At 42.8% G+C, this 26099-nt stretch overlaps 1 protein-coding gene and 1 long non-coding RNA gene across 44 annotated transcripts in view; one reads left to right on the plus strand and one right to left on the minus strand.

The window, feature by feature from the left end:
* Positions 1 to 13155, minus strand: part of LOC125961292 (uncharacterized) — a 33609-nt gene extending 20454 nt beyond the window's left edge. The window contains exon 1 of the long non-coding RNA XR_007471802.1: positions 13049 to 13155. This is a non-coding gene — a long non-coding RNA (uncharacterized LOC125961292). The remainder of the gene's footprint in view (positions 1 to 13048) is intronic.
* The window catches only part of ATXN2 (ataxin 2), a 125163-nt gene continuing 111825 nt past the window's right edge, over positions 12762 to 26099 (plus strand). For 27 of the 43 annotated variants that reach the window (XR_007471742.1, XR_007471746.1, XR_007471743.1 and 24 more), the window contains exon 1: positions 12763 to 13273. Coding sequence is in view for 15 of the 43 variants with exons in the window: in XM_033399951.2 (XP_033255842.1) it covers positions 13050 to 13273 (224 nt within the window). In the remaining 28 variants the exon portion in view is untranslated. Of the gene's footprint in view, positions 13274 to 26099 lie in introns of all 43 variants that reach the window. The other 16 variants (XR_007471764.1, XR_007471765.1, XR_007471766.1 and 13 more) reach the window with 3 other exon arrangements.

Consider the following 26099-nt stretch of genomic DNA (forward strand, 5'->3'; position numbering starts at 1 on the left):
CCAGTAAATGACAGGTCTCCTTTTTTCTAATCTCCAGTCCTCCTTCCCAGGGAGCAACCAGTGTTCGCAGTTTGTTGCCTTCCAAAGGTAGCCTAGGCACACGTGACCTTATGTTTATGTTATTTCCTGCCCTACCTTTTCGAAAACCTTAACGTTAGCAGCCCACACTCACTGTTTTGTACCTTGTGTTTTCCTCTTGATAACATCCTAGAGACCCTTCCTTATTTATCTAAATACAGCTGCTGCATTATTTGCCATATCCTATTCGGCTGTTTGGGTGTCTTACACTGTGTCTAACTGGTCCCCTGCTGATGGGCACTGAGGTAGTTCCTGGTTTTGGTTATTGCAGTGCTGCAGGGAATATCTTGGTGCAAATGTCTCTCTGTCCATGGGTACAGAGGAGTTCAGATCTGAAACTCAGCATCCCATAACCTTTCTGCGACTGAGTTTTCTCCTCTGAAATACAGGGAAATAGTGGGTTGTGATATTATACACAATGGAATTTTATTCAGCCTTAAAAAGGAATGAAATTCTGACACATGCTACAACATGGAAGAAACTTGAAGACATCATGCTAAGTGAAAGAAGCATGAAGGTCACATACTGTATGATTCCACTTATATGAGGTCCCTAAAGTAGTCAAATTCATAGAGACAGAAAGTAGAATGGTGGGTGTTAGGAGCTTGGGGGAGGGGGAAATGGGTACCAGGTGTCAGTTTGGGATGATGAAAAAGTCCTGGAAACAGATAGTATTGATGGTTGCACAACAATGTGAATGTACTTAATGTCACTGAACTGGACACTTAAATATGGTTAAAATGGTCATTTTTGGGGACTTCCCTGGCAGACCAGTGGTTAAGACTCTACGCTTCCACTGCAGCGGGCGCGGGTTTGATCCCTGGTCCAGGAAGATCCCACATGCCGCGGAGCAACTAAGTCCATGCGCCACAACTACTGAGCCCACGTGCCACAACTACTGAAGCCCGCGTACCTAGAGCCCGTGCTCCGCAACAAGAGAAGCCACTGCAGTGAGAAGCCGGCGCGCAGCGATGAAGAGTAGCCCCCGCTCGCCGCAACTAGAGAAAGCCCGCGTGCAGTAGCGAAGACCCATTGCAGCGAAAAATAAAGAAACGAATAAATCAATAAAAATAAATAAATGACATCATCTATCTGAAGTACTTAGAAGAGAGCTTGGCAGAGCATATCAATATAGATCAAAAGATCAACGCTTGTTATTTGTTGGATGAATTCCTAGTGGACGATGGTTGTGTTATTTTGTGCTCCCTTATCCTTTGCAATGAAAAAGGCCGGTTCCAATTTCTGTATATTTTTGGTCATTCTACTCCAGCATTAGTGCAGAATAGATAAAGGGGGTAGAGGTGGTAGTGGGGAGCACCCAGTGGAAGCGAATGAGGGTGTCACTATTACAAAGAACAACCGACAATATGTGAACCCCCTTGCACAATGCTCAGGTCAGCCTATTCAAAAGCAGTCCACAGAGGCTGCTCCCCAAGCTGGAGCAGCTCTCGAACACCAGGCTTTGGATGGGGGTTGAGATTTTTGAACCCGCCTCCTCAGTCCTGGCTATGTAGGGCTTTCCCAACGGGTCAGTTTCACCTGAGTCACTCCTGTCTGCCTGCAGAACATGGAACAGAACACTCAGTGCTCTGAATGCCAGGATACCCAAAGCCTCCTTAGGCCTGAGGTGGGTAAGGTCAGAAGGGCTTGGCCCTGAGGGAGACATGCAGGCACAGGCCGCTCCACGCCCCCGTCATCTCTCCCTTCCCCACAGCCTCTCCTGTGTTACTCTCTCCCCCGGCCGTGTAGGATACAGAGGCGTAAGGTCAGCCTAACTCTTAGTTTTCGTTTGGAAGGAGATGGAGATGAGTGTGAATGAGTCCATTACTCGATTACTAGAGGTCAATCTAGAAAAAAATCACTCTCAAACCTTGGTATAACTCCAAAGGGTTACATACTATATGATTTACAGTATGTATGTATGAAATGACAGGCTTGTAGACATGGGAAACAGACTAGTAGCTGTCAGGGGTAAGGGGACCATGGGTGAGATAAAAGGAGGTGTGACTAAAAAGGGCAGCATTAGGCATCATTGTGGTGATGGTAAAGTTCTGTATCTCGACTGTATCAATGCCAACATCCTAGTTGTGATTTCGTACTATAGTTTTACAAGATGTTACCATTGGGGAAAATGAGCAAAGGTACGTGAGATCTCTGTATTCTTTCTTACAACTGCATGTGAATTTACAATTGCCTCAAAATAAAAAAAGCAAAGAAACAAAACAAACAAAGAAAACCTTGGCATAATATAGCCCGAGTTAAAATGTAGTCTATCCACACTTGAATGATTCAGCCTCAAAAGAGAAGGAAATTCTGACACCTGCTACAACACAGATGAACCTTGAAGACGTTACAGTAACTGAAAGAAACCAGACACAAAAGGACAAATACTGTATGATTCCATCTATATGCGGTATTAAAGCAGTCGAAGTCAGAGATGGAAAGTAGACTGCTGGTTACCAAGGGCCGGGGGAGGGGGAAATGGGGAGTTAGTGTTTAATGGGCAGAGAGTTCAGTTTGGGATGATGAAAAAGTCCTGGAGGTAAATGGCAGTGATGGTTGCACAATAATGTGAATGTACTTGATGCCACTGAACTGTACACTTAAAAATGGTTAAAATGGTAAATTTTATGCTATGTATATTTTACCACAATAAAAAGAAATAGCCCAAATGTCAGAAAGTAGATTAGTGGTCGCTAGGGGCTGGGGAAAGGAGGTAATGGGGAGAGATTGCTAATGGGTATTGGATTTCTTTGGGGGACAATGAAATGTTCTAAAATTATACTCTGGTGATAGTTGCACAACTCTATATATGCTAAAAACCAGTGAATTGTACACATTTATTTATTTATCTGTATGATTCCACTTTTTTTTTAATTGGAGTATAGTTGCTTTACAATGTTGTGTTAGTTTCTGCTGTACAGCACAGTTAAGCAGCCATATGTATACATATAGCCCTCTTTTTTGGATTTCCTTACCATTTAGGTCACCACAGAGCACCAAGTAGAGTTCTCTGTGCTATACAGTCTGTTCTCACATAGTAGTGTATATATGTCAATCCCAATCTCCCAATCAATCCCACCCCCTCCTCCCCTCTTGGTATCCATGTTTGTTCTCTACTTCTGTGTCTGTCTCTATTTCTGCTTTGTAAATAAGTTCATCTATACCACTTTTCTAGATTCCACATACATGTGTTAATATACGATATTTGTTTTTCTCTTTCTGACTTACTTCACTCTGTATAACAGTCTCTAGGTCCACCTACGACTCTGCAAATGGCGCAATTTCATTTTTTTATAGCTGAGTAATATTCCATTGTAGATATGTACCACATCATCTTTATCCATTCCTCTGTTGACGGACATTTAGGTTGCTTCCACGTCCTGGCTATTGTAAATAGTGCTGCAATGAACATTGAGGTGCATGTATCTTTTTGAATTATGGTTTTCTCTGGGTATACACCCAGGAGTGGGATTGCTGGGTTATATGGTAGTTCTATTTTTCTTTTTTAAGGAACCTCCATACTGTTCTCCATAGTGACTGTACCAATTTGCATTCCCACCAACAGTGTAAGAGGGTTCCCTTTTCTCCACATCCTCTCCAGCATTTATTGTTTGTAGATTTTTTGATGATGGCCTTTTGGACCGATGTGAGGTGATACCTCATGTAGTTTTGATTTGCATTTCTCACTTCTCTTTTTTAAATTGAAGTACAGTTGATAGACATTTGGCCAAGTTGTCCTTACCATCTGCAATTGACATAGAGCCAACTGCCAGACATGTCAATGAGACCATCCTAGACCATCCAACCCCAGTCAAGCCAGCCCAGAATGGAAGAATTATTCAGTCAACCCACACAATTTTAAGAAATTTTAAAAAGTTAATTGTTTTAAGCCACTATGTTGGGGGTGGTTTGTTACACAGGGAATGCTGATACACAAATACTCAGAATGTTCTTTAAAAGGCTTGTGTAACTTAAAAAAAAAAATCATGTGTCTAGATCATTAGAAATTGCAGTAATAGGATTTCTGAGTCATTTCCAGGATACTAGAAGCCTGTCAGTCGCTTACTGCTGCATGAAGACTTGTCCTGTATTGACCCTCTGAGGACAGAAATGAGCCACATGTGCAATGGAAGAGAACCCTGATCAAAGGAGAGTGAAACCAACTCTCATAGGGACTCAGCTGCGACCTCCTTCAGGCCTGCAGAAGGCTGGTGACTTAGAATAGTTCCCCAAAATGCCCCTCGTGGTTTCTTGGCTCCAATGCCTACAAGACCGCATCACAAGCTATTAACTGTAAGAGAAGGAAGCTTTATCCAGTGGGTGAATGCAAACTGGGCAAATCACATATGATGGAGACATGTGCGTAAGGAAGGCTAGCTGTTCAACCGTCCCCATCACTGCCTGGAAGTGCTTGGGTCATTAGGGGGTGACCTTGATGTTGGCCCCATCATTGTGGCCCATGGCTGGTAGCCATCAGCAGGTCTGAATAGGAAGCATATGCCATTTCAAGCTCAAAGAAGCAAATGTGTATAAACTGAGAATTAGTCTCTGTCAAATCAAATCAACTGAAGTTTATTAAGTGCTTACCACATACAGATGGACTCTGTTTGGGTGGTGGGAGTGAAGGGTTCTACCTGTTTCTGCAGCTCCTATATTTGACCAATATGGCATTTCAGCAGAAAACAATACAAATGTGGCAGAAAGGGATGCAGGGGTGAAAAGTTCCTGAAACAAGCCTTTCTTTTCCATTTCTATGTGACCCAGGATTGACTGCTTAGAGTTGAGAATGGCAGTTTGTGGCTGAATAAAACAAAATTCAAGTGGTAGAGATAGTGATTGATCTTACTTTGGGAAATGAGAAAGGGCAGGTTAGCAGCGAGTGACCTTGGATAGCTCATGCCACTTTTCTGTTCTGGTGTTGCCATCCCTATAACGGGGTCAGTGCCAAAGGAAACAATGCAAATAAAAGGGCTTTGTGGGAGTTCCCTGGTGGTCCAGTGGTTAGGACTCAGTGCTTTCACTGCTATGGCCCTGGGTTCAATCCCATAGGCCTCCCACAAGCCACGAGGCATGGCAAAAAAAAAAAAAAAAAAGAAAAAGTGCTTTGTAAACCACAAGGTGCTATACAAATATTAGTTATTCCTACTGATGTCCTAACATGTTTTGTTTTGTTTTTTTTGGAAAAGGTAATATACAAGGTATAAAAGGCATGGTAAAATAAGTTTTCAAACAGTGTAAGGGGTCCCTAGTCCCCTAGTGTCAATTTTTAGTGCCTCATTTAGAGATATTCTAGATGTATGCATATATACACAGTAAAAAAAAACCCCACACACACAAACACACACACACACACTCACACATACTTCCCTTTTGTTTAACACAAGTACGTGTATACCATACAAAATATTCTACACATTTATGTTTTGTTGTTTTGTTTCATTTTTTAATTTTCTGCTTTTTGGCTTACCAACAGGTCTTTCTTCTCCTCAGCTTTTTTGAGGTACAATTGACAAATAAAATTGTATATATTTAAAGTGTACAACGTGATGGTTTGATATTTGTAGACTTTCCAAAGTGATTACTGCAATCCAGTGAATTAACACATCTGTCACCTCACATAGTTACCTTTTTTCTTTTTTTTAACAACAGGTTTTAAAGATCCTTTCAGATCAGTGTAAAGATCTACGTCTTTCTCACTGAACAGCTGAGAATATTCCATATTCCATTGTATTTGGGACACCCTACAAGGCATTTATCTGTCTGCCGCTGATGGAGTTTCTATTCTTTGTTCCAAACAACACTGCAGTGATTATCCTTGTACATTCATCTTTTCACCCTTATTGGGCCAAGGGGAAGGTGCAGTGTCACTTTTGATAGGCAGTGCCAGCTTGTCTCTTGCAGATGGTGACTTTTACAATAGTCAGTTATTTCTCTAATCAGGAAACAGGCAGTAATCTGTGGTGCCAGCTCCCTAGAAGATTGCATTTGATGAAACCAAGGAGATTAGTTTATTTTCCCAGAGAGCCAGCTTGGGCCATCACTATTTCAAATAGCAAAGTGGTTTAGAGTCCAGATGTTGTAGACAGACTGCCTGGCCTCAAATCCCAGCTCTGTCATTTAATGAGTCTAAGTTTAGGCAAGGTGACTTACACTCTCTGTGCCTCAGTCTCCCCATCTATCAAATGGAAATATAATAATCCTGTCTACTTCATAGGGTGAATGCAGGGTTTCTCAACCAACCTCAGCACCACTGACATTTAGGGCTGGAAAAGTCTCTGGTGGGGGCTGTCTTGTGCATTGTAGGGTGTTTAGTAGCATCCCTGGTCATTACCCACAGGATGCCAGTAGCATTTCCCCTTCAATTGTGACATCCAAAAATGTCTCTCAAGATTGCTAATGTCCTTTAGGGCGAGGCAAAATTCTCCCCTCCTGACAAGAGTCAATGGATTGTTGTGAGGATTAAATGAGTTATTATGCAGAAAGAACATAGAACAGAACTGGCACACGGTACCTGCTATAGAAGGAACTACAATTATTTTCATCATTAACATTCTCAAGTCCTGGCTTACCTTATAGAAAAGAAATAGTTTTGATAATATGGGAGCTTAAGTAAGACAGTGGGTATTGTTAAGTCTGTATGTGTTCCACTTCCAAATAAGAATCTAAGTCCCTCTTCTAAGATCATAGGTCCGCAATGTCAGTATTAATTATAGTCTGATCCCTCTGGGGTTCCACTGTAGGGCTCACAGTATCCTGTAGCAAACTAACAAGATCACATGCTAAAGGCCAGCTCAGCTGTCACCGGTGCTGCACGCATCCATTTTAAATCCCATCCTGCATTCTCCAAATGGTGCATACCTCACATCTTTGGCTTTCCATAAACCTGTGGACCCTGAAATAACAGGCTGCCCAGGAAATTCACCTCCCAAAAAGAGGGTGAATGAAAACAGAAAGGGAGAACCAGGAAAAACAAATGGCCGAGTTTCTTTAAATTTCTGGCTCTGCACAGCACAAGCATTTCCAGTGAAAAATAAAGAATTCTTTCTTTTGTGTCTATTTCAGCCGGCATCCAGCTTTTGCCTTGTGAATAATGTCACTGCATTATTATTCTGTCCCACAAGGTAAAACAAAACGAGCAACTTAACAACCAGAAGTGTGCTTGTGTGGAGGAAATGGCTCATTTAAAAGCTTTTCAAATAATGTTGCTGTGTTCCCTATTTTGTCACACCCTCCTCAGTTTTTTCAAACCTATGGGAATGTCGTTACTTTGCACACAAGGTGTGTAAATAATGCCCTCCTGGTAGCATCATACCACACTTTCTTCCTTCCTTCCTTCCTTCCTTCCTTCCTTCCTTTCTTTCCTTCCTTCCTTCCTTTTTTCTTTCTTTCTCTTTTTTTTTTATCGCCTTTAGTCTTTTGGGATTCCTGGAGTGTCTACAAATAGATTAGCCTCTAAGAATTCTGAGTAACCATGGTTAGAAAAAAAACACTGGTTTAATTAGCGATGGTCCTATTTTTGAAATTACATCTGCTCTTTTTTCTTTTTTCAAGTCTATGCAAAAACTTGAAGAGGATGGGTTTGGGGGGGTGCACGTTAGTTTTGATTTGAATTAATTTTCATGCTTTTGAAAGAGAAATCAAGAGTATTGAGTGAATAATGTATCATCATACATTAAGCATGTTCAAATGAAGAGAGCTGAAAAGAAATGATTGCAGAAAAGTGAATTGCTGGAAATACTGGATCATCTGATGTGTGCTGCTGTACTGAGTGATCACAAATCACTCTTCCCATTTCTGTTTTGCATGGCTACATCACTTTTTCATCTCCAAATCCTCAGACTTGATTACTCATTGCTATGATGAAAATTAAAGGGCCGTGTGGCTCTTTGAAGGGTCACTGAAAATCAGAAAGCAAGTATAGAATCCACAGGACTGGATTCCCAAGTTTGAAAGTCTTTCTCTATATGGTTTCTCACTTGATACTTCTTTCATTTCTGAAATAGTGGTTGAAGTGGCCACAGCTATTTTTGAAGTATTTAAGCAATACTTTTCTATATCTGAACTCTTTCAGAACAATGTTCTTCACTGTCTTCAATGACAACTCCCCAATGACACTTGTTGGTTTTGTTTAAACGGCTACCTGAAAATCATTTGGGGTGGGGGAAGCATTCAAAGATTCAACTTCTATTGGATACAATGTTAGTTCCTGACTTCAGCATTTGTCTTTAAAGAATTCTGAATGCACACAGAAATCATAGGAAATGCACTTTTTTGGGGGTTGTGTGTATTAGTTATCTATCTATTTATTTATTTATGGCTGTGTTGGGTCTTCGTTTCTGTGCGAGGGCTTTCTCTAGTTGCGGCGAGCGGGGGCCACTCTTCATCGCAGTGCGCGGGCCTCTCACTGTCGCGGCCTCTCTTGCTGCGGAGCACAGGCCCCAGATGCGCAGGCTCAGTACTTGTGGCTCACGGGCCCAGTTACTCCGCGGCATGTGGGATCTTCCCAGACCAGGGCTCGAACCCGTGTCCCCTGCACTGGCAGGCAGATTCTCAACCCCTGCACCACCGGGGAAGCCCATGTTATCTATTGCTGCATAACAAATTATTGCAAAACGTAATGACTTAAACAACAAGAATTAGGAGTCTGGTACAGTTTAGCTGAGTGTCTCAGGCACGGGGTTTCTAAGAAAGCCTAATAAGGTACATTGACCAGGGCTAGAGTCATATCAAGGCTTGATTAGAGGATGATCCTCTTCCAAGCTCACTCACACGGCTTGTTGCTGTCCATCAGGTTCTCGCTGTGGTTGGAGACATCAGTTCCTTGCCATGCAGGCCTCTCCATAGGGCAGTTCACAACATGGCAGCTAGCCTTCTTCAAAGCAAGTGAGAATGTGCAATCCAATACAAAAGGCACAGTTTTTGTAACCTAATTCTGGAGTGAAAACCCATAATTTTTTCCAACTTTTGTTAGAAGGAAGCCACTAGGTCTTGCTCATATTCAAGTGGAGGGGATTTCACAGGGTCTGAACACCAGGAGAACAGGATCATAGGGGGTCACTTTAACGGCTGCCTTCCACGCTATTTTGTCTTTTTTTTGGAGGGGGCTGGATTAGTTCCCCGACCAGGGATCAAACCCAGGCCGCCAGAAGTGGAAGCTCTGAGTCCTAACCACTGGACTGCCAGGGAATTCCCACACACCATTCTGTCTTACGGTGCATTATCCCGGCATTTTCATCTAAAGCTAAAGCCCTCTGACATCACAGTTGTTGTTAACCATGTCTTCAGAGATCCAGAATTCAGATGAAGGGTTTGCAATAAGTGATATTACTTCATTTTGGGTGGTGATCCTCCTTCCACAAAGAAAAAAGGGGGCTGTATAGAATAGAATCAACAGTAGAGGCTCCCTTGGTTTCTATTTTAATATAAAAACAGAAATCAAAAAAAATTTTTTTTTTTTTTTTGGCCACGCCGCATAGCTTGTGGGATCTCAGTTCCCTGACCAGGGATTGCACCCGGGCATGGCAGTGAAAGCCCAGAATCCTAACCACTAGGCCACCAGGGAACTCCTGAGAAATCAAATTTTAATGATAAACTCTCAAACATTCCAGGTGTGGATGTATTATGAAATGGCACAGTCACTTTGGAAAAGAGTTTGACAGTATCTTTAAAAAGTTAAATTTAAATTTACCATATCACCCAACATTCCATTACTAGGCATCTGCCCAAAAGAAATAAAAATATATGTCTACATGAAGACATATGTTTACAAATGTTCATAGCAGCATTATTCATAATAGCCCAAAACTTGAAACAATCAAAATGTCCACCAACTGGTGAGTAGATACACAAAATGTGGTATAGTCATCCCTCAGTATCCTCAGGGGATTGGTTCCAGGAACCCCATGGATACCAAAATCCGAGTATGCTCAAGTTCTCTGTATAAAATGGTGTAGTATTTGCACATAAACTATATACATTCTCCCGTATACTTTAAATCACCTCTAGATTACTTATAATAACTAATACAACGTAAATGCTATATAAATAGTTGCCAGAGCTTAGCCAATTCAAGTTTTGCTTTTTGGAACTTTTGGGAATTAAAATTTTTGGGGGGGAAACTCCCCGGCGGTCTAGTGGTTAGGACTCAGCACTTCCACTGCCAGGGGCCTGGGTTCGATCCCTGGCGGAAGAACTAAGATCCAACAAGCCGCACAGTGTGGCCAAAACAAACAAAACAAAAGACAAAAACAAACCAAAAAAACCTGTAAGAAAAACATTTTTTTTCGGGCTTCCCTGGTGGCACAGTGGTTAAGAATCCTGCCAATGCAGGGGACACAGGGTCGAGCCCTGGTCCGGGAAGATCCCACATGCCGCGGAACAACTAAGCCCGTGCGCCACAACTACTGAGCCTGCGCACCTAGAGCCTGTGCTCTGCAACAAGAGAAGCCACCGCACTGAGAAACCTGCGCATCGCAACAAAGAGTAGCCCCCTCTCACCGCAACTAGAGAAAGCCCGCGCGCAGCAGCGAAGACCCAACGCAGCCAAAAATAAAATAAATAAAATTTTTAAAAAAATTTCTGTTTCGATCCATGGTTGGTTGAATCCAAGTATATCCATACAATGGAATACTATTCAGTGATAATAAGGAATGAAACCCTGATACATGCTATGACATGGATAAACCTCAAAAACATGTCAAGTGAAAGAAGGCAAAGAACACATTGTAAAATCCCATTTATATGAAATGTATACAGCAGATAAATCCACTGAGACAGGTAGATTAGTGGCTGCTGGGACTGAGGATGTTCTGGGAGTAACTGCAAATGGGTAAAAATGATTCTTTTGGGGTGATGGAGATGTTCAGAAATTAGTTGTGATGGTTGCACAACTGTGCAAATTTACGGAGAATCACTGAATTGTACACAAAATGGGTGAATTTCATAGTATGTAAGATATATTTCAATAAAGCTGTTAAAATATAGTTTCAATAATAATAGGTGAAAACTTCAGCTTTCTCAGCATAAATGAAATCAAGTTCAGCTATGTCAGCTTCAGGTCTTCTTATTCCACTTTCTTTTTTCCTTCTATCTGTGGAATTTGGTCCTAGCATTGAATTTTGGGACCTTGGTCCCAGATATGGCTAACTGTCAAATCATTAAACGAGAGAAAGTTGATTGTATTTCTATTATGGTCCTTCTATTTTTTTTTTTTCCTCATCCAGTTTTTTAGTCTCAGTTTCCTTTGGGTTAGTTTTTCAAGGAGTTTGCAACTGTTGGCTTAAAAGAATGCTCTTTCCCTCCTCAACCTCCTTTCTACCTCAGATGGAAGATAAAGTTGATATCCCACTTTTCAACTGTTTGCAGAATATGATAATCATTTTTGCCCAACTATCTAGGAGATTTTCAATTTGGCTACTGGAGGCTCATGGCTTAATCATTTTCTAAGTTTCTCTATGTCTTTACCTTTATTTGATAGTTCTGGGAGACTGAGGTACATGTTGGTGTTTCCTCCCTATCATTTCCTGAAGTAATTTCACTTTTTAAAAAACTAGATTCTTCACCAAGGGAAACAAAAGTTACCTAATCGCTTCCAATTTAATTGCAACACAGTAAAAAAAGAAAAAGAAAGAAAGAAAAGAAACACGGATTACTGTGCTGGCTACCAAGCTAAGTTAAAGTAAAACTTCTAAAGGGGCCAAGGTCTAAAGTTCGCACATTCTTGTGAGATCTGTCTCCACCGAAGGAAACCCCATTACCAATAGCTCTACCAATCATGTACTTCTTTTTGAGTCTCATGAAGGAGGAAAAAGAAGTTCAAAGTGAAGGAACATGGGTTCAAATGAAGGTCAGATACCCAAAAGAGTTTTCTGGTCAGTGGTGCCGGGGTTGGAAAAGCGGCGAAAACGTAATCAGATGTGGGTGGCCCCGGGAGGTTGTTCGATTCCTACCCTGTTGGTCTTGGCAAGGGAAGACAGGACGGACTGTCTTTGACACCCGGCTGACACAGTGAGAGCCTACTGTGTGCCAGGTGCCGGGGATACAAAGAAAACTATGGGAGGCTTGTGTTCCAGGTGCTTTATATATAGCAAGACAGTCTCCGCCCTGAAGACACTTGCAGTCCATTTTCGAAGTTGCATCAGGTGGGGCAAACACGGATTCTCCTAGCTGCCTGAGAACGGTGAACGCTGCGCGGGTGAGGGGCGCCCAGAACCACTGCGTTTGGGTTCGCTACACTAGGCTGGCCCTGCAGGCGAACATAGACACTCCCTCTCCGAAGGGCAGACCCGCCTCGAAGAGGGCGGATCCGGGCAGGGCCGGCCGGCGCCGGGCCCTCACCCGACCCCAGCGAACGCGGCCCTGCGCGGCGCCCGCTCCTCACGTGTCCCTCCCTGCCCCGGTGCCGCCTCACGTTCTGCTTCCGCCCGACCCTTCCGACTTCCGGTAAAGAGTCCCCATTCCGCACCTCCGCGCCCACCCAGCGTCGCCACGCGGCACCTCTGTGTGCCCGACCCCCGATGCGTTCGGCGGCCGCAGCTCCTCGGGGCCCCGCGGCGGCCATCGAGCCTCGTCGCTTCGCCGCGGCCAGGTGGCCCGGGCGGCGCTCGCTCCCGCGGCCGGCGCGGCGGGGCGGCGGCAGCGGCGGGGCTCCGACACCGTATCCCTCCGCCGCCCCTCCCCCGCCCGGCCCCGGCCCCCCTCCCTCCGGGCAACGCTCGCCTCCCTCCGCCTCAGACTGTTTTGGTAGCAACGGCAACGGCGGTGGCGCGCCCCGGCCCGGCTCCCGGCGGCTCCTCGGTTTCGGCGGGCCTCCCCGCCCCTTCGTCGTCCTCCTTCTCCCCCTCGCCGGCCCGGGTGCCCCCCCCGCCGCGCCGACCCGCGCCTCCCCGCCGCGCTCCGGCGTCTCTTCGGCGCGCCCGGCTCCCGGCTGTCCCCGCCCGGCGTGCGGGCCGGTGTATGGGCCCCTCACCATGTCGCTGAAGCCCCAGCAGCAGCAGCAGCAGCAGCAGCAGCAGCCCGCGGCCGCCAATGCCCGCAAGCCTGGCGGCGGCGGCGGCCTCCTCACGTCGCCCGCCGCCGCGCCGTCGCCGTCCTCTTCCTCAGTCTCGTCGTCCTCGGCCGCGGCTTCCTCCTCCTCCTCCTCCTCCTCGGTGGCGGCGGCGAGCGCAGGCGGCGGGCGGCCGGGCCTGGGCAGGTGGGTGTCGCGCCCCTGCCCCCTACGCTTAGGGGCCTGGACCAGCCCGGGCCTCGCGTCCCCTCCCCCGCGGCCCGCACCGCGGTCCCCGCCCCGTGACTGCCTGGGCTGGGGGGGCGGGGTGGGCTGGGGGCCTTCAGTGGGGGTGGCGCTCCCGTCTAGAGCCTGGTGCGGTAGGGTGAGGGGGCGCCGCGGAATCCCTCTGGGAATGTCAGGCGGTGTCCATCCTCCTGCAACATCCCCACCCCCTCTCTCAAACGGTCAAGATGGAAGGACTCGGCAGCCTCCCCCTCTCCATTTAAGTGTTCGGGAGGCTTTACAGGTCTCGGCGATTGTCAGCCCTCGATCACCTTTTTTAAGGCTCCTCTGCCCCCAGTGAGGGGGATGCTTGGGCAGCGCTCCCACCTCCTTTAAATATTAACGTGGAAGGGTCTTTAGGTTTAGGTTGTCTCCCGAAACTTGCCAACTCCCCCGTTTGGGAATAACGAGGGAGGGGGGTAAGGTTAGGGCAGTGTCCCCCCCCCCGCCTGTTAAAGGGGCAGCCACAGCCTCAGCTGGAGTCATGAGGGTCTGTGCAGTCTCCTTACCCACGCCCTTCTCTGCCCAGAGAGAGATCGAAGGACCGGATGGAGGTGGGTGGGCAGTGAGCCCCGCAGCCCTTCCCATTTAAGTCTGAGGCGGCGGCGGGGGCTCCAGAGCTCCGCGGGAATCGTGGGGCTCTGTGCAGTTTCCCGCAGCGTTCCGCCCTCCCCCACGTGCGGAAGGGATGGGGGAGTGCCTGACCCCCTCCCGGCCTCCCTCCTTCCCCCGCAAGGCCTCTCTGGCGCGGGTGGCGGCCGAGCCGCATTGCTGTTCCGAGGCCGCGGAGGAGAAGGCGCCTTTGAATAGTGGTGGGCGAAGGCCGGCCGGACCGGGGACGTAGCGGGCGTTGGCGGCAGGGGGCGGGCACGCTGTGTGTTTTTTCCCAGTACTTGCCCCGATTTATAAATTTCCAGAGGAGAGGGATGTCAGCAGGAGGCACGGTGGGGTTCCGGAAGGCAGAAATGCGGTGTTTACTTGCGTCGCCTCCCCCACTTCACTTTGACCCAGGTTTGTGGTACAGACTGGGGGCTCACGTCGCCTCAGCCGACCGGGTCTGGCTCTGGAGGCCTGGTGCGGGGTGCGTGGGGGGGGGGTTGTCAGTTCGCATTTGGCGAACTAAGAAAATGCTTAGTGTTCAGACGGGGCAGCAAATGTCAATAGATTGCATTCCGTTGTGGCCAGTGCCCTTAACTTGGGGATTGCCGCCAGAGATCACCAAGGGCAGGCCAGTCCACGTCCCCTGTGTCCCGAGCCCATCCGTGTTGCCGGCACCACCGTGCCTCCCCTTAGGCCTAGGCGGGGTTGGCAGGCTCGGTGATGAGAGTCCTCCTTAAGTAGACCTCCTGGCTTTAGCAGGTGGTGGGATAAGGGGGTATTTTTTGATGCAGAGTTTTCTCTTTTTTTCTTCTTTTTTTTTCAGTTTTCTTTTTGAAAACAGGTTTTTAGCAATCCATTTCCAAAGAATTATCATTTATGGCAGGATAACTTATCCATCAAGATGATTCAGAGCTGATTTTTTTAAAAATAAATTTAAAAATTTTATTTTTGCAGCGCGCAGGCGCGGGCTTTCTCTAGTTGCGGTGAGCGGGAGCTACTCTTCCTTGCGGTGCCGGGCTTCCCATTGCGGTGGCTTGTTGCGGGGCACGGGCTCTAGGCGCACGGGCTTCAGTAGTTGTGGCACGCGCGCGGGCTCTAGAGCGCAGGCTCAGTAGTTGTGGCGCACGGGCTTAGTTGCTCCGCGGCATGTGGCATCTTAGTTCCCCGACCAGGGCTCGAACCCGTGTCCCCTGCATTGGTAGGGAGATTATTCTTAACCTCTGGGCCACCAGGAAGGCCCCAGAGCTGGTTTTTTAAGGAGTTCTGCCTTCAGTGTGGGACAGTCAGGAACACTGGTTTTCTTGACTTCTACGCTACCCACCCACCCCCGCCCCCCACTCCCAGTTTCGCCTTTGAAGCATCTACAGTTGCTACCTATCAAAACTAGTTAAAATGAAGTGCTTATTTTCCCAGCTCTGTCCACATACAATTCTGTAACTTCAGTTCCCGTTTTCCAGTGGCATCCATAGTAACAAAAAAATTTGGAAAAAATTTAAGTATAATTTTTATAAAGAAGGATGCACTGTTTTTTCCTTTTTGGGATCAGATAGAAATCTGGCAGATATATTCAACTTGTTTAAATAATTAAAAATGAAAACTAAGGTTTTTAGATTGCATCAGTTTTCCTTAGGCTTAAAAATTAGAGAATTTGTTCCAGAGTGGCTTGAGTGATCAAAAATATTTGGAATGTTTTAATACCACAGATCTTTTTTGTTCCTTGAGACTTCACAAACATTTAAGATTAATTTAGATTCTTGCTTGCCTTAAGTTCTTTTGAGTCATAAATTGTATGTAGCCCTTATTCTTTTTGATGAATATGTGAAGTTTCGTTTAATGTATTGGATTCATATAGTGTGAAATTTTGTTATTGTACATGTTCTTTAGTTAATGTACTTGTGGAATTCCTTTCCATTTTGAATCACTGTTACTGGGTTCTTTATAAACCAATTACAGTTTCTAGAGTTTCTTCACGTATGCTTGTGTGTATCAGCAGTTCAAATGTGTTTCTGGGACCAAAGGTGAATTAAAAAAATGCAGCATTGGGTTTGCCATGTTTATAGACAGCAAAATATTCTTGAAAGTCTAGAAACTCACATGTCTGCTTTAAATAATACAGCATTTCATATTCGAATTTTTTTGTTGTCAACAGTGGATTTTCATGGCTTTCAAAAATTTATTGTCTTTAATTGTCATATGCTTTAGAAGGTGGCTGTTTTCTCTTAGATTAATGTAAACACAGTGTTAAAGTGTGAACGTAATTTTACCTTAATCCAATTCTTATTTTTGCTGCTTTGATTTTTATGTGGTTTTAGTGATTGTGTATGTTATTTTGTGTTCAGCTTTTTTCTTCTTAGCACTGCATTATAAATTTTCTTTTTAAAGTTTTTGCTTAACCATTCTATTGTGGGGATTTGGGTTTCCACATTTTTGCTATTATAGATGGTGGTGCAGTAAACATCTTTATACTAAGAGCTTTTTGCTTCAGTCTAATTATTTCCGTAGAGAAGTTCCCAGGAGTGGTTTTACTAGGCCAGAGGTCTTCAAGTTTTTTATGGCTCTTGCTAGCTGTGCCATAATACTCTTCAGGAGACTTGTGTTAGTTTCCAGTGCTGAAAAGGTGGCTCTTTTATAGAACGGTTTTTTGTAGTTTGTCAAACACTTTGGGGGATTTTGAAGGGAAAAGTTGCATTTACTGTCGAGTGCATACATAATTAAGTGCTTTTATTAGTTACCTGTTTATCTTTCACTTTGGTTTCTCTGAGGATTTAATTAATGAATGTGAAGGTGGTTTGAAAATTGTAACTGTTAATATTAATGAGGATACATGGTATATCTATTGTGCTGATACTTCTGCTACGTAGAGGAATGACAGTCCTGAGGAACTTATTCTAAAACTTTGTGTTTTTTGGTTAACCTTCCTCGTTCATCTAAAAGTATTTTTTATTAGCTGCTAGTATAAGATCAAATTATTTTTTAGTACCTTTTTTTGTAATTTCATAGCACTATTGGGAATTATCACTGGTTAAGCCGTATCTCTTTCTTTTCCATGTTCCCTTCCCTGTTAAAATATATATATATGTGTTGCATGTGTATGTATTCATAGATAGATAGATGTAGATACAGGTTTATAATCCTATTACTGTATTCCAGACCCTAAAATAATACAGTATTAGAATTTCTTTGGATACAGGATTAAGTGTGAATGAAAACTTTCTTAGTAATTTTCAGCTTAGTACTTTCACTGCTTCTTTCTCTTAAGGCATTGCAACTTAGAAATTATGCTGCAGTTCATTGTAATTGTTCATCATGCTTCCATTTAAATATTGGTGAGATTTTTGTCTCTTTAAATTAAGTTTCTTATAGAAGAGCCTAAAAAAAACTACATTCATTCAATACATAAATTTATTGAAAATCTGTGTACAATGGAGAGGTAGGTGCTTGGGATATATTAATGAATAAAAGGAAAGATAGCTGCCCTCCAGTTGTTTACATTCCGGTGTGAGGAACCAGACAATAAATGAGACATTAAATTAGCAAACTGTATATATTAGTTAAGAGCCATAGGATTAGAGGAGAGCAGATTAAAGATATGATATGGGAGTGTGGGGGAAGGGAGTGGGTTGCAGTTTTAAATGGGTTAGCCTCTTGAAGAGATAACATTTGAGCAAAGTTTTGAACGTGAGGTAGTTAGCCATTTGCTTTTAACCTAAATTAATTAATCATATGGCCCCAGTTGTAATTTATAAGGTTTGAACTGCATCATCCCTTGCTAATTCATTCTTTTATGTGGATTAATTAACAAATTAATCCACAGGTAAACTGTAGATGGTTGTTAAAAGAGGTACCTTTTTGTGTTTCTATTGGGCTTTTTAATTTTACCTAATCAGTTTAATTTTCATCCCAAGTACCTAAAGAAAATATACTTTAAAAAAATTTTATTGGAATATAGTTGATTTACAATGTTGTGTTAGTTTCAGGTGTACAGCAAAAATACGCTGTTTAAGATTGGGCAAAAACCTACAACAAATAGCTTATCTTTGACAAAGGTAAAAGTAAGCCTATAGTTGCTTAAAGATTTTGCATTTTGAAAAGTCAACGCGTTGCATGGTATCAGTCATGGTGTTTCTTTTTTGGTTAAATGTAAACTTGTATTTTCTGTGTTTCTATACTTTTACACAGGGGATGTTAACTATAGCTATTTAATAGCCATATGTTTCAGCTTTAAGGAGTTTTTCTGTCTAAATAGATACAGCTGTGTTAGTACTTATTTTCACCATTGCAAAGTGTTTACCTTGAAAAGGATTTTAAGTTTTTATAAGATTTTTTCCCTAGAATTGTAATTTTCTATTTTGGCTAGATAATAATAGTATTTTGATATCATTTTAAAGAGTTAAGCCTAAACAAAATTCTCTCTTTGTAGCTATTTCAAATGATTGTGACTTCAGTGGAGATACAGTTTACTAACAGGCCTACCTGCTACTGTATTTTTTTAATTGAAAGTACTTGCCTTTTTTTTTTTTTTAGCCTATCTGGGTCATCTGTGAGTGTTAACCATACCAAGATTTAAGAGGTCCATATATTTTAGCAAGAGTGTCATTAAAATAAAAGTAGATTGCTCTTTCCTCTTGAGGTCTTTTTACCTCCTTAGATGTTAGATTTCAAAAATAAGGATGTGTTGGGACTTCCCTGGCAGTCCAGTGGTCAAGACTGTGCTTCCAGCGCAGGGGGCACGTGTTCTATCCCTGGTTGGGGCACTAGGATCCCGCATGCTGCGGGTGGCCAAAAGGGAAAAAAAGCGGGGGGGGGGGGGGGCTTCCCTGGTGGTGCAGTGGTTGAGAATCTGCCTGCTAATGCAGGGGACACGGGTTCGAGCCCTGGTCTGGGAGGCTCCCACATACCGCGGAGCAACTAGGCCCGTGAGCCACAACTACTGAGCCTGCGCGTCTGGAGCCTGTGCTCCGCAACAAGAGAAGCCGTGATAGTGAGAGGCCCGCACACCGCAATGAAGAGTGGCCCCCGCTTGTCACAACTAGAGAAAGCCCTCGCACAGAAACGAAGACCCAACACAGCAAAAATAAATAAATTAATTAATAAAACAAAGGACTAGTCTTTAAAAAAAAAAAGCGGGGGGGGGAGAGTGTTCGTCAGAAAATTTACTCATCAGTGAATATGAAGCTGGTATCAAGCTTTTGAAAGATTGTAGCACGTAAATCTAGAATTTGTAATGTAGACACTTTTGATCCCATAACTTTACTAACATTACTCATGATTAGAAACAGGTTGACCTATATCTTAGGCAGATTTTTTTTTTTTTTAGAAGATGTTGGGGGTAGGAGTTTAATTAATTAATTTATTTTTGCTGTGTTGGGTCTTCGTTTCTGTGCGAGGGCTTTCTCTAGTTGTGGCAAGCGGGGGACACTCTTCATCGCGGTGTGCGGGCCTCTCACTATCGCGGCCTCTCTTGTTGCGGAGCACAGGCTCCAGACGTGCAGGCTTAGCAATTGTGGCTCACGGGCCTAGTTGCTCTGCGGCATGTGGGTTCTTCCCAGACCAGGGCTCGAACCTGTGTCCCCTGCATTAGCAGGCAGATTCTCAACCACTGCGCCACCAGGGAAGCCCCTGACCTATATCTTAATGTGTTTTTTTATATCTTTAAACTATACTTTTCTACTCAAAACGAATTTCTTTTATATGTGTGTGTGTGTGTGTGTGTGTGTGTGTATGAAATTTAACACTTTGGGGCATACAGACATGTACAGAATGTGGCCCACACTGCTTATCTTATAATAGAGATAAGAGCTGTACTTAAACCAGTGTCCAAAACAGATTCTTTCTTCAGATTAATAAATTGAGAAAGTCTTTGTATAAGTATTACCTCATTTGTATTTGAAAGTTCTGTCTTTTATAATTTGAAAAACAGTATGCTTTAAATATTTAATGTAGAAGAGTGCACAGAATTTAAAAAAAAAAGCCCAAACTCCTTTAAAATTAAAATCTCCCACAGTCTTTCCTTTGAGGTAACCACTGTTAGAAATTTGGTGAACAATTTTTCAGACTCCGAAAATGAGATCATATGGTGCCTACTGTTTTGGATTCAAGAGTATATATTTTCTTTTTAAAGATTTATTTTTTCCCTAAAACTGTAGAATTTTAGAGCATAACAAAATAACAAAGTCTTAAAATAGAAGGGAAAAAATTTTAAGCTTTGAGAGGTGAGGGTATTTGCTCAAAGCAACGTATTTGTAGAATTTTGTTACATCCTTCCCATTAAATAAACGCAGAGATAAACAAGATCGTACTGTGTGGGACTTCCCCGGTAGTCCAGTGGCTAAGGCCCCGAGCTCCCAATGCCTGGTGCCCGGGTTTGATCCCTGTCAGGGAACTAGGTCCCACGTGCGCATGGCAACTAAAACCCAGTGCAGCCAAATAAATAAACAAATAAATAGATCATGCTTTGTATTTTAAAGAAGACACAGCCACAGACAGTCCTTGCCCTTCAGGATAGCTTTTGTAACCTTGAGTTCAGCTGTATAAAATAGAAGGTCTAGTTCCTTTTAAAAATTATATATATAATTTTGTACATATGTGGTGTGAAATCTACTTAAATGTGAAGTCCTTGGTTTTGTTAGTTGTAATTGTTTAGTATTGTGGATCTGGGGGGTTTATGAAAATTTGCCACAACTATTAACCTTAGGTTTTATTTGCTAAAAATATTTGCAGTTGTATTCATGTGAAAATTTGAAATTCCCTTTAATTTAAAATAATATTTATGTAGATTGCTTGTACTTTAAGCCTCGAAATTTAGTCAAGTGGCCATACAATAACAATTTCATGCCATGATTAGTAGCTAAATGCATTTTGGGAACTGGATAAAATGGCATGCTGTAAGGGAGTCTTTGTAATTCTCACCAGTTTGTGGTATGTGGCTTGTTTTTATTAAGAGTTTCAGAACTGGGGGCTTCCCTGGTGGCGCAGTGGTTGAGAGTCCGCCTGCTGATGCAGGGGACACGGGTTCGTGCCCCAGTCTGGGAAGATCCCACATGCCGCGGAGCAGCTAGGCCCGTGAGCCATGGCCGCTGAGCCTGCGCGTCTGGAGCCTGTGCTCTGCAACGGGAGAGGCCGCAACGGTGAGAGGCCCACGTATCGCAAAAAAAAAAAAAAAGTTTCAGAACTTTAGAATGTTGTCCTCTTGAAAGTATTACCTTGAGAGACTTTAAGAGGTTGTCAATGTCAAATATTTTTGATTGCCACTTTATGTTCATATTGCTTTTTATAAGTCATATGTTAAAAGATACTCTTAGCAATAATTGTTGTAAATAGAGTATCTTGATTATAGTTTTTTTTAATTTATTTTTAAATTTTATTTATTTTTAAAAGTTTATTTACTTATTTGGCTCTGCCGGGTCTTAGTTGTGGCACGCGGGATCTTCATTGTGGCATATGGGATCTTTAGTTGCGACGTGCATGTGGGATCTAGTTCCCTGACCAGGGATGGAACCTGGGCCCCCAGCACTGGGAGTGCAGAGTCTTAGCCACTGGACCACAAGGGAAGTCCCAGTTTTAGTTTTAAAGAAAGAAAAGGCTGGTTTTGAATCAAATCGTGCATTCTTCTTTTGGGACTCATAAACATTTCTTGTGGACCTTGTGTAGTTACCTCTTTTTCAATCCTGAAACACACTTGAAAATCAGGTAGAGAAAAAACTTAAGGTTGAAGCTTGTGCAGATTACAGAAAGGTGAGCGCTTTTGGGCCTTTTTCACTTTATATGTGATTCTGCTTAGCTTGCTTTTTTGATTTACAGATTGCCAGCAAGTAGGTAAAACTTTTAGGGGCAAACACACTGGTAGCGATGAGAAGTAATAATAGTATGATAGAAGGTTAAGAGATGGGAAAATTATAAAAAAACACACAAGAGCTCAAAAGTTTACCATCAAGGGCTATAAGTGTATAGCTCTATGCCTTAGTAGACCCCAGAGGCATTACTATTTTATGGCATAATATGTTTAATTGATGTGCTCATAATGGTGACTCGTAAGACAAGGTTAAATTGTTTTTCATATCTTTCAAAGAAGTAATTTCTCAAAGGTTAGGTGATGACCCCTTAGTAGATTGTAAAATCACTTTAGTGGGTCATGACAAGCATTTTTAGAAAAAATGAAAAAAATAGAAGATATTACAGTGCATTGCATTTTAAGGGTAAGAATTGTTTTAAGGAACTTCTGTAATGTATATATACTGTGTTGCAATTTAAACTGTAACTTTTCATTGGTGTAGTCAAAGTCACTGATTTAGAGGCACCAAGATGCAGTAAAAGGATTGAGGAAGGGTTTTGGAGTTTTTTCCTACTCTAGGGTTGCCAGATTTAGCAAATAAAAATACAGGATGCCCAGTTAAACTTGAATTTTTTTTAATTTTTTTTTTTTAAGTATAGTTGATTTACAGTGTTGTGTTAGCTTCGGGTGTATGGCACAGTGATTCAAACGTATATATTCTTTTTCAGATTCTTTTCCCTTATAGGTTATTACAGAATATTGAGTATAGTTCCCTGTGCTGTACAGTTGGTCCTTTTTGGTTATCTATTTTATATATAATAGTGTATATAGTTTAAAACTCGCAAACTTGCAATTTATTCCCCCCTCTCCCCAACTTGCATTTCTGATAAACGACGACTGATTTTTTGGTATAAATAGGTCCCAAATTGCATGGAACAAAATTATTATTTATCTGAATTTCAAATTTGACTGGGTATCCTTTATCTGGTAACCCCAGTCTGGGCTAGAATTGGGATTCACCCCCTGGTGACTAAAATTTAAGCTCTGTGAGGGCAGGAACCTCATTTTGTTCACTATTGTATCCCAGTCTCCTGGAACAGTGCTTGGCACTTAGTAAGTGGTCAGATGTTTGAGTGAATGAATGGGCAAGTTACTCTCAGGCTCAGTTTCTGTACTTATTAAAAGGGGGAAATAATACCTTCTTTAAAAAGTGAGATACTAAATTTTTATTACATGTCATTCTCCACACATATTAAGCTCTGAGTATTTTATTTGTTTTGGCACGCCACGCGGCTTGCAGGATCTTAGTTCTCTGACCAGGGATCGAGCCTGGGCCCTTGGCAGTGAAAGCACGCAGTCGTAATCACTGGACCGCCAGGGAATTCCCTCAGTGTTTTAGAATTATACAGATCTGGAGTTGGAGGTGGCTCTGGTGAGTATTTACTTCTCATTCTCTTTACTGATGAGGAAACTAAGGCCACAGATTATTTGCCAAAGTTCTCCCATCATCATTGGCTGCATAGCTGGCTTTGGAATCTTGTTCCCTCTTCTTTGTAATATGTTTCTTAAGACTTATTTTCAAAATTTGATACTCATTTAGTAATCTAAGAAAAGATCCACCTGTCCAGAAAAAATTTTTCTAAGTGTTTCAATTAGCAAAGGGTCTACTCTGCTATTTTTTTTAAATTTATTTATTTATTATTTATTTTTGGCTGTGTTGGGCCTTCATTGCTGCACGCGGGCTTTCTCTAGTTGCGGTGAGCTGGGGACACTCCTAGTTGCAGTGCGCGGTCTTCTTACTGCAGTGGTTCTCTTGTTGTGGAGCATGGGCTCTAGGCACTCGGGCTTCAGTAGTTATGGCATGAGGGCTCAGTAGTTGAGGCATTCAGGCTCAGTAGTTGTGTCTCATGGGCTCCAGAGCACAGGCTCAGTAGCTGTGGCGCATGGGCCTAGCCGTTCTGCGGCATGTGGGATCTTCCTGGACCAGGGCTCGAACCCATGTCCCCTGCATTGGCAGGCAGGTTCCTAACCACTGCGCCACCAGGGAAGTCCCCTACTCTGCTATTTTTTGTTTTCTGTCACATTTAAGTGGAAGAGTGTCTCTTTAGTCCTTTTAACTTAGGAACTTGAATCCAAAATGAAGTTCCTCTGTTTCTACCAGGCATTCCTTTCCTCTGTGACTATCCTTTCTTAATCTTTAACCTAGCTGGCAAATAGGTTTCACTTTATCTGGTAATTATGATTGATTGTTGTGTTGTTTGAAGGATTCTGAGATTTCATGTTGTTTGGAGGATTCTGAGATTTCGTCTGGCTTTAGAGAAGAGATGTAGATAGAGAAGGGGGTGGGTTGATTCTTTATCATGGGCACCGGAGGGATTTGCTGACTGTAGCTTAGCAAACTTTCTGATTGGTCTCTTTATGCCTAGACACTTCCTATATACTCTATAGCCATAAAAATCCTCCCCTCCACCCCACCCCTGGCAAAAAAAAAAATCTCCCCAAACATCTTTCATTGTGTACTGTTTCTATTAAGAAACTTTTAGTGGCTTTCATTACTAGCTGAATCAAATCGAGACTATTCATGAATAGTTCTAGTCAAGTCCCTCCACAGACTGTGCATACTGTATTCTCCAGAATAAATCAAATTATGTCAATCTAGTCATCTTGTCCTCTTAAGCATAGGTTTTTGAAGGCTTAGCACAGACCTTTTCTTACACAGTCCCTCACCATATTTACCCTAGGAAAATGGGATTCTTCCTGTGCCCCTGTGATTTTTGGCAAGTATCATTCCTGTGGCATTCAATGTACAGTGTGTTTTTTCCCCCATAAATTTATTATTTATTATTTATTTTGGCTGTGTTGGGTTTTTGTTGCTGCGCGCGGGCTTTCTCTAGTTGCTGTGAGCGGGGGCTATTCGTTGCAGTGCAGGGCTTCTTATTGCGGTGGCTTCTCTTGTTGCAGAGCACGGCCTCTAGGTGCGTGGGCTTCAGTAGTTGTGGCACGTGGGCTCAGTAGTTGTGGCTCACGGGCTCTAGAGCGCAGGCTCAGTAGTTGTGGCGTACGGGCTTAGATGCTCCGTGGCATGTGGGATCTTCCCGGACCAGGGCTCGAACCTGTGTCCCCTGCATTAGGCAGGAGAATTCTTAACCACTGCGCCACCAGGGAAGTCCCTCCAATGTACAGTGTCTTGCATTTAAGTGCAGCAGCTCCTCCACTTACAAACTTTCTCAGGATGAACTCTGAGATTAGGAGCAGAGCTACACCACAGATCAAAAGTGGGTTCATCCCACCGACAGATGGCCTTTTTTTTGTTTTTTCCTTTTTTGGGGTGGTTTATGGTCATTTTGCAGCCAGCCATTCTTGTCATTTTAAAATTCTCTTATGTGTTTACTGTGTTTGAGTTTAGTTTATCATTGTTAAAGCTGTCATTTTCAAAAAGTGCAGCATCAGTGAGTACTGATAGTGCCAGTCAGAAGAAACAACTTAATTATGGTAGAAATGAGAGATTTTTAAAAATTATAAGTAGTAGGAAAATGATGGCTTGGGATGGGACGAATTATTCTGAAGGACAGAGAGCAAAAAGTACCATGCATATTTAGTCAGTAATAATCAACAAAAGATGAGAATTAGTGGATGAAATGGAAAAACTTGGAAGTTTGCAGCTAGTGGTGTTAATTTGGGAGAAGGCTAAAGTAGTTAAAATGCTATTACTGAAATTTTTGTCAAGACCTACAAACAGTGCTACGGGTTCAGAGTACTGTGAATAAAGAGTCTAAGGAATCTCCAGTGACATTGGAAAAGATTATTAAGAGGTTGTCTTTTGGGAGAAGATGCCAAATAGAATGTTCATATATTGGGTCTATAAGCGTTCAAACTTCCTCCTGTCCATTTTGGACTTAGGATCACATGGATGTACAGAGGAAACTTTAAAAATTTCATTGTTCAGTGTGCCGTGATTTAGCTTAAATTGCTAGACAGTTACTGTGATAGATTGTATTTTAATTAGACGTATTGAAATATAATTTACAAAAAGTAAAGTTCACCATTTTTAGTGTATAGTTCTTGAGTTTTGAAAAACGTACAGTCTTATATCACCACCACAATCAGAGTATCATCCCATAAATTTTCCTTGTGCCTCTTTTCAGTCAGTCCCCTTTCTCCAAACCTGGTAATCACTGATCTGTTTCCTAACATTATAGTTCTGTCTTTTCTAGAATGTCATATACATGATATTATACAGTATACAGCCTTTTGTGTTTGGCTTCTCTCATGTAACATAATGCTTTGAGATTCATTCATGTTACTGCATGTTAACAGTATCTTCTTTTTTTCTTGCTGAGTAGTATTCCATTGTGTGCGTGTGATCTAGTTCCCTTA

The sequence above is a fragment of the Orcinus orca genome, chromosome 15 (assembly GCF_937001465.1).
Source record: "Orcinus orca chromosome 15, mOrcOrc1.1, whole genome shotgun sequence".
Taxonomy (NCBI): domain Eukaryota; kingdom Metazoa; phylum Chordata; class Mammalia; order Artiodactyla; family Delphinidae; genus Orcinus; species Orcinus orca.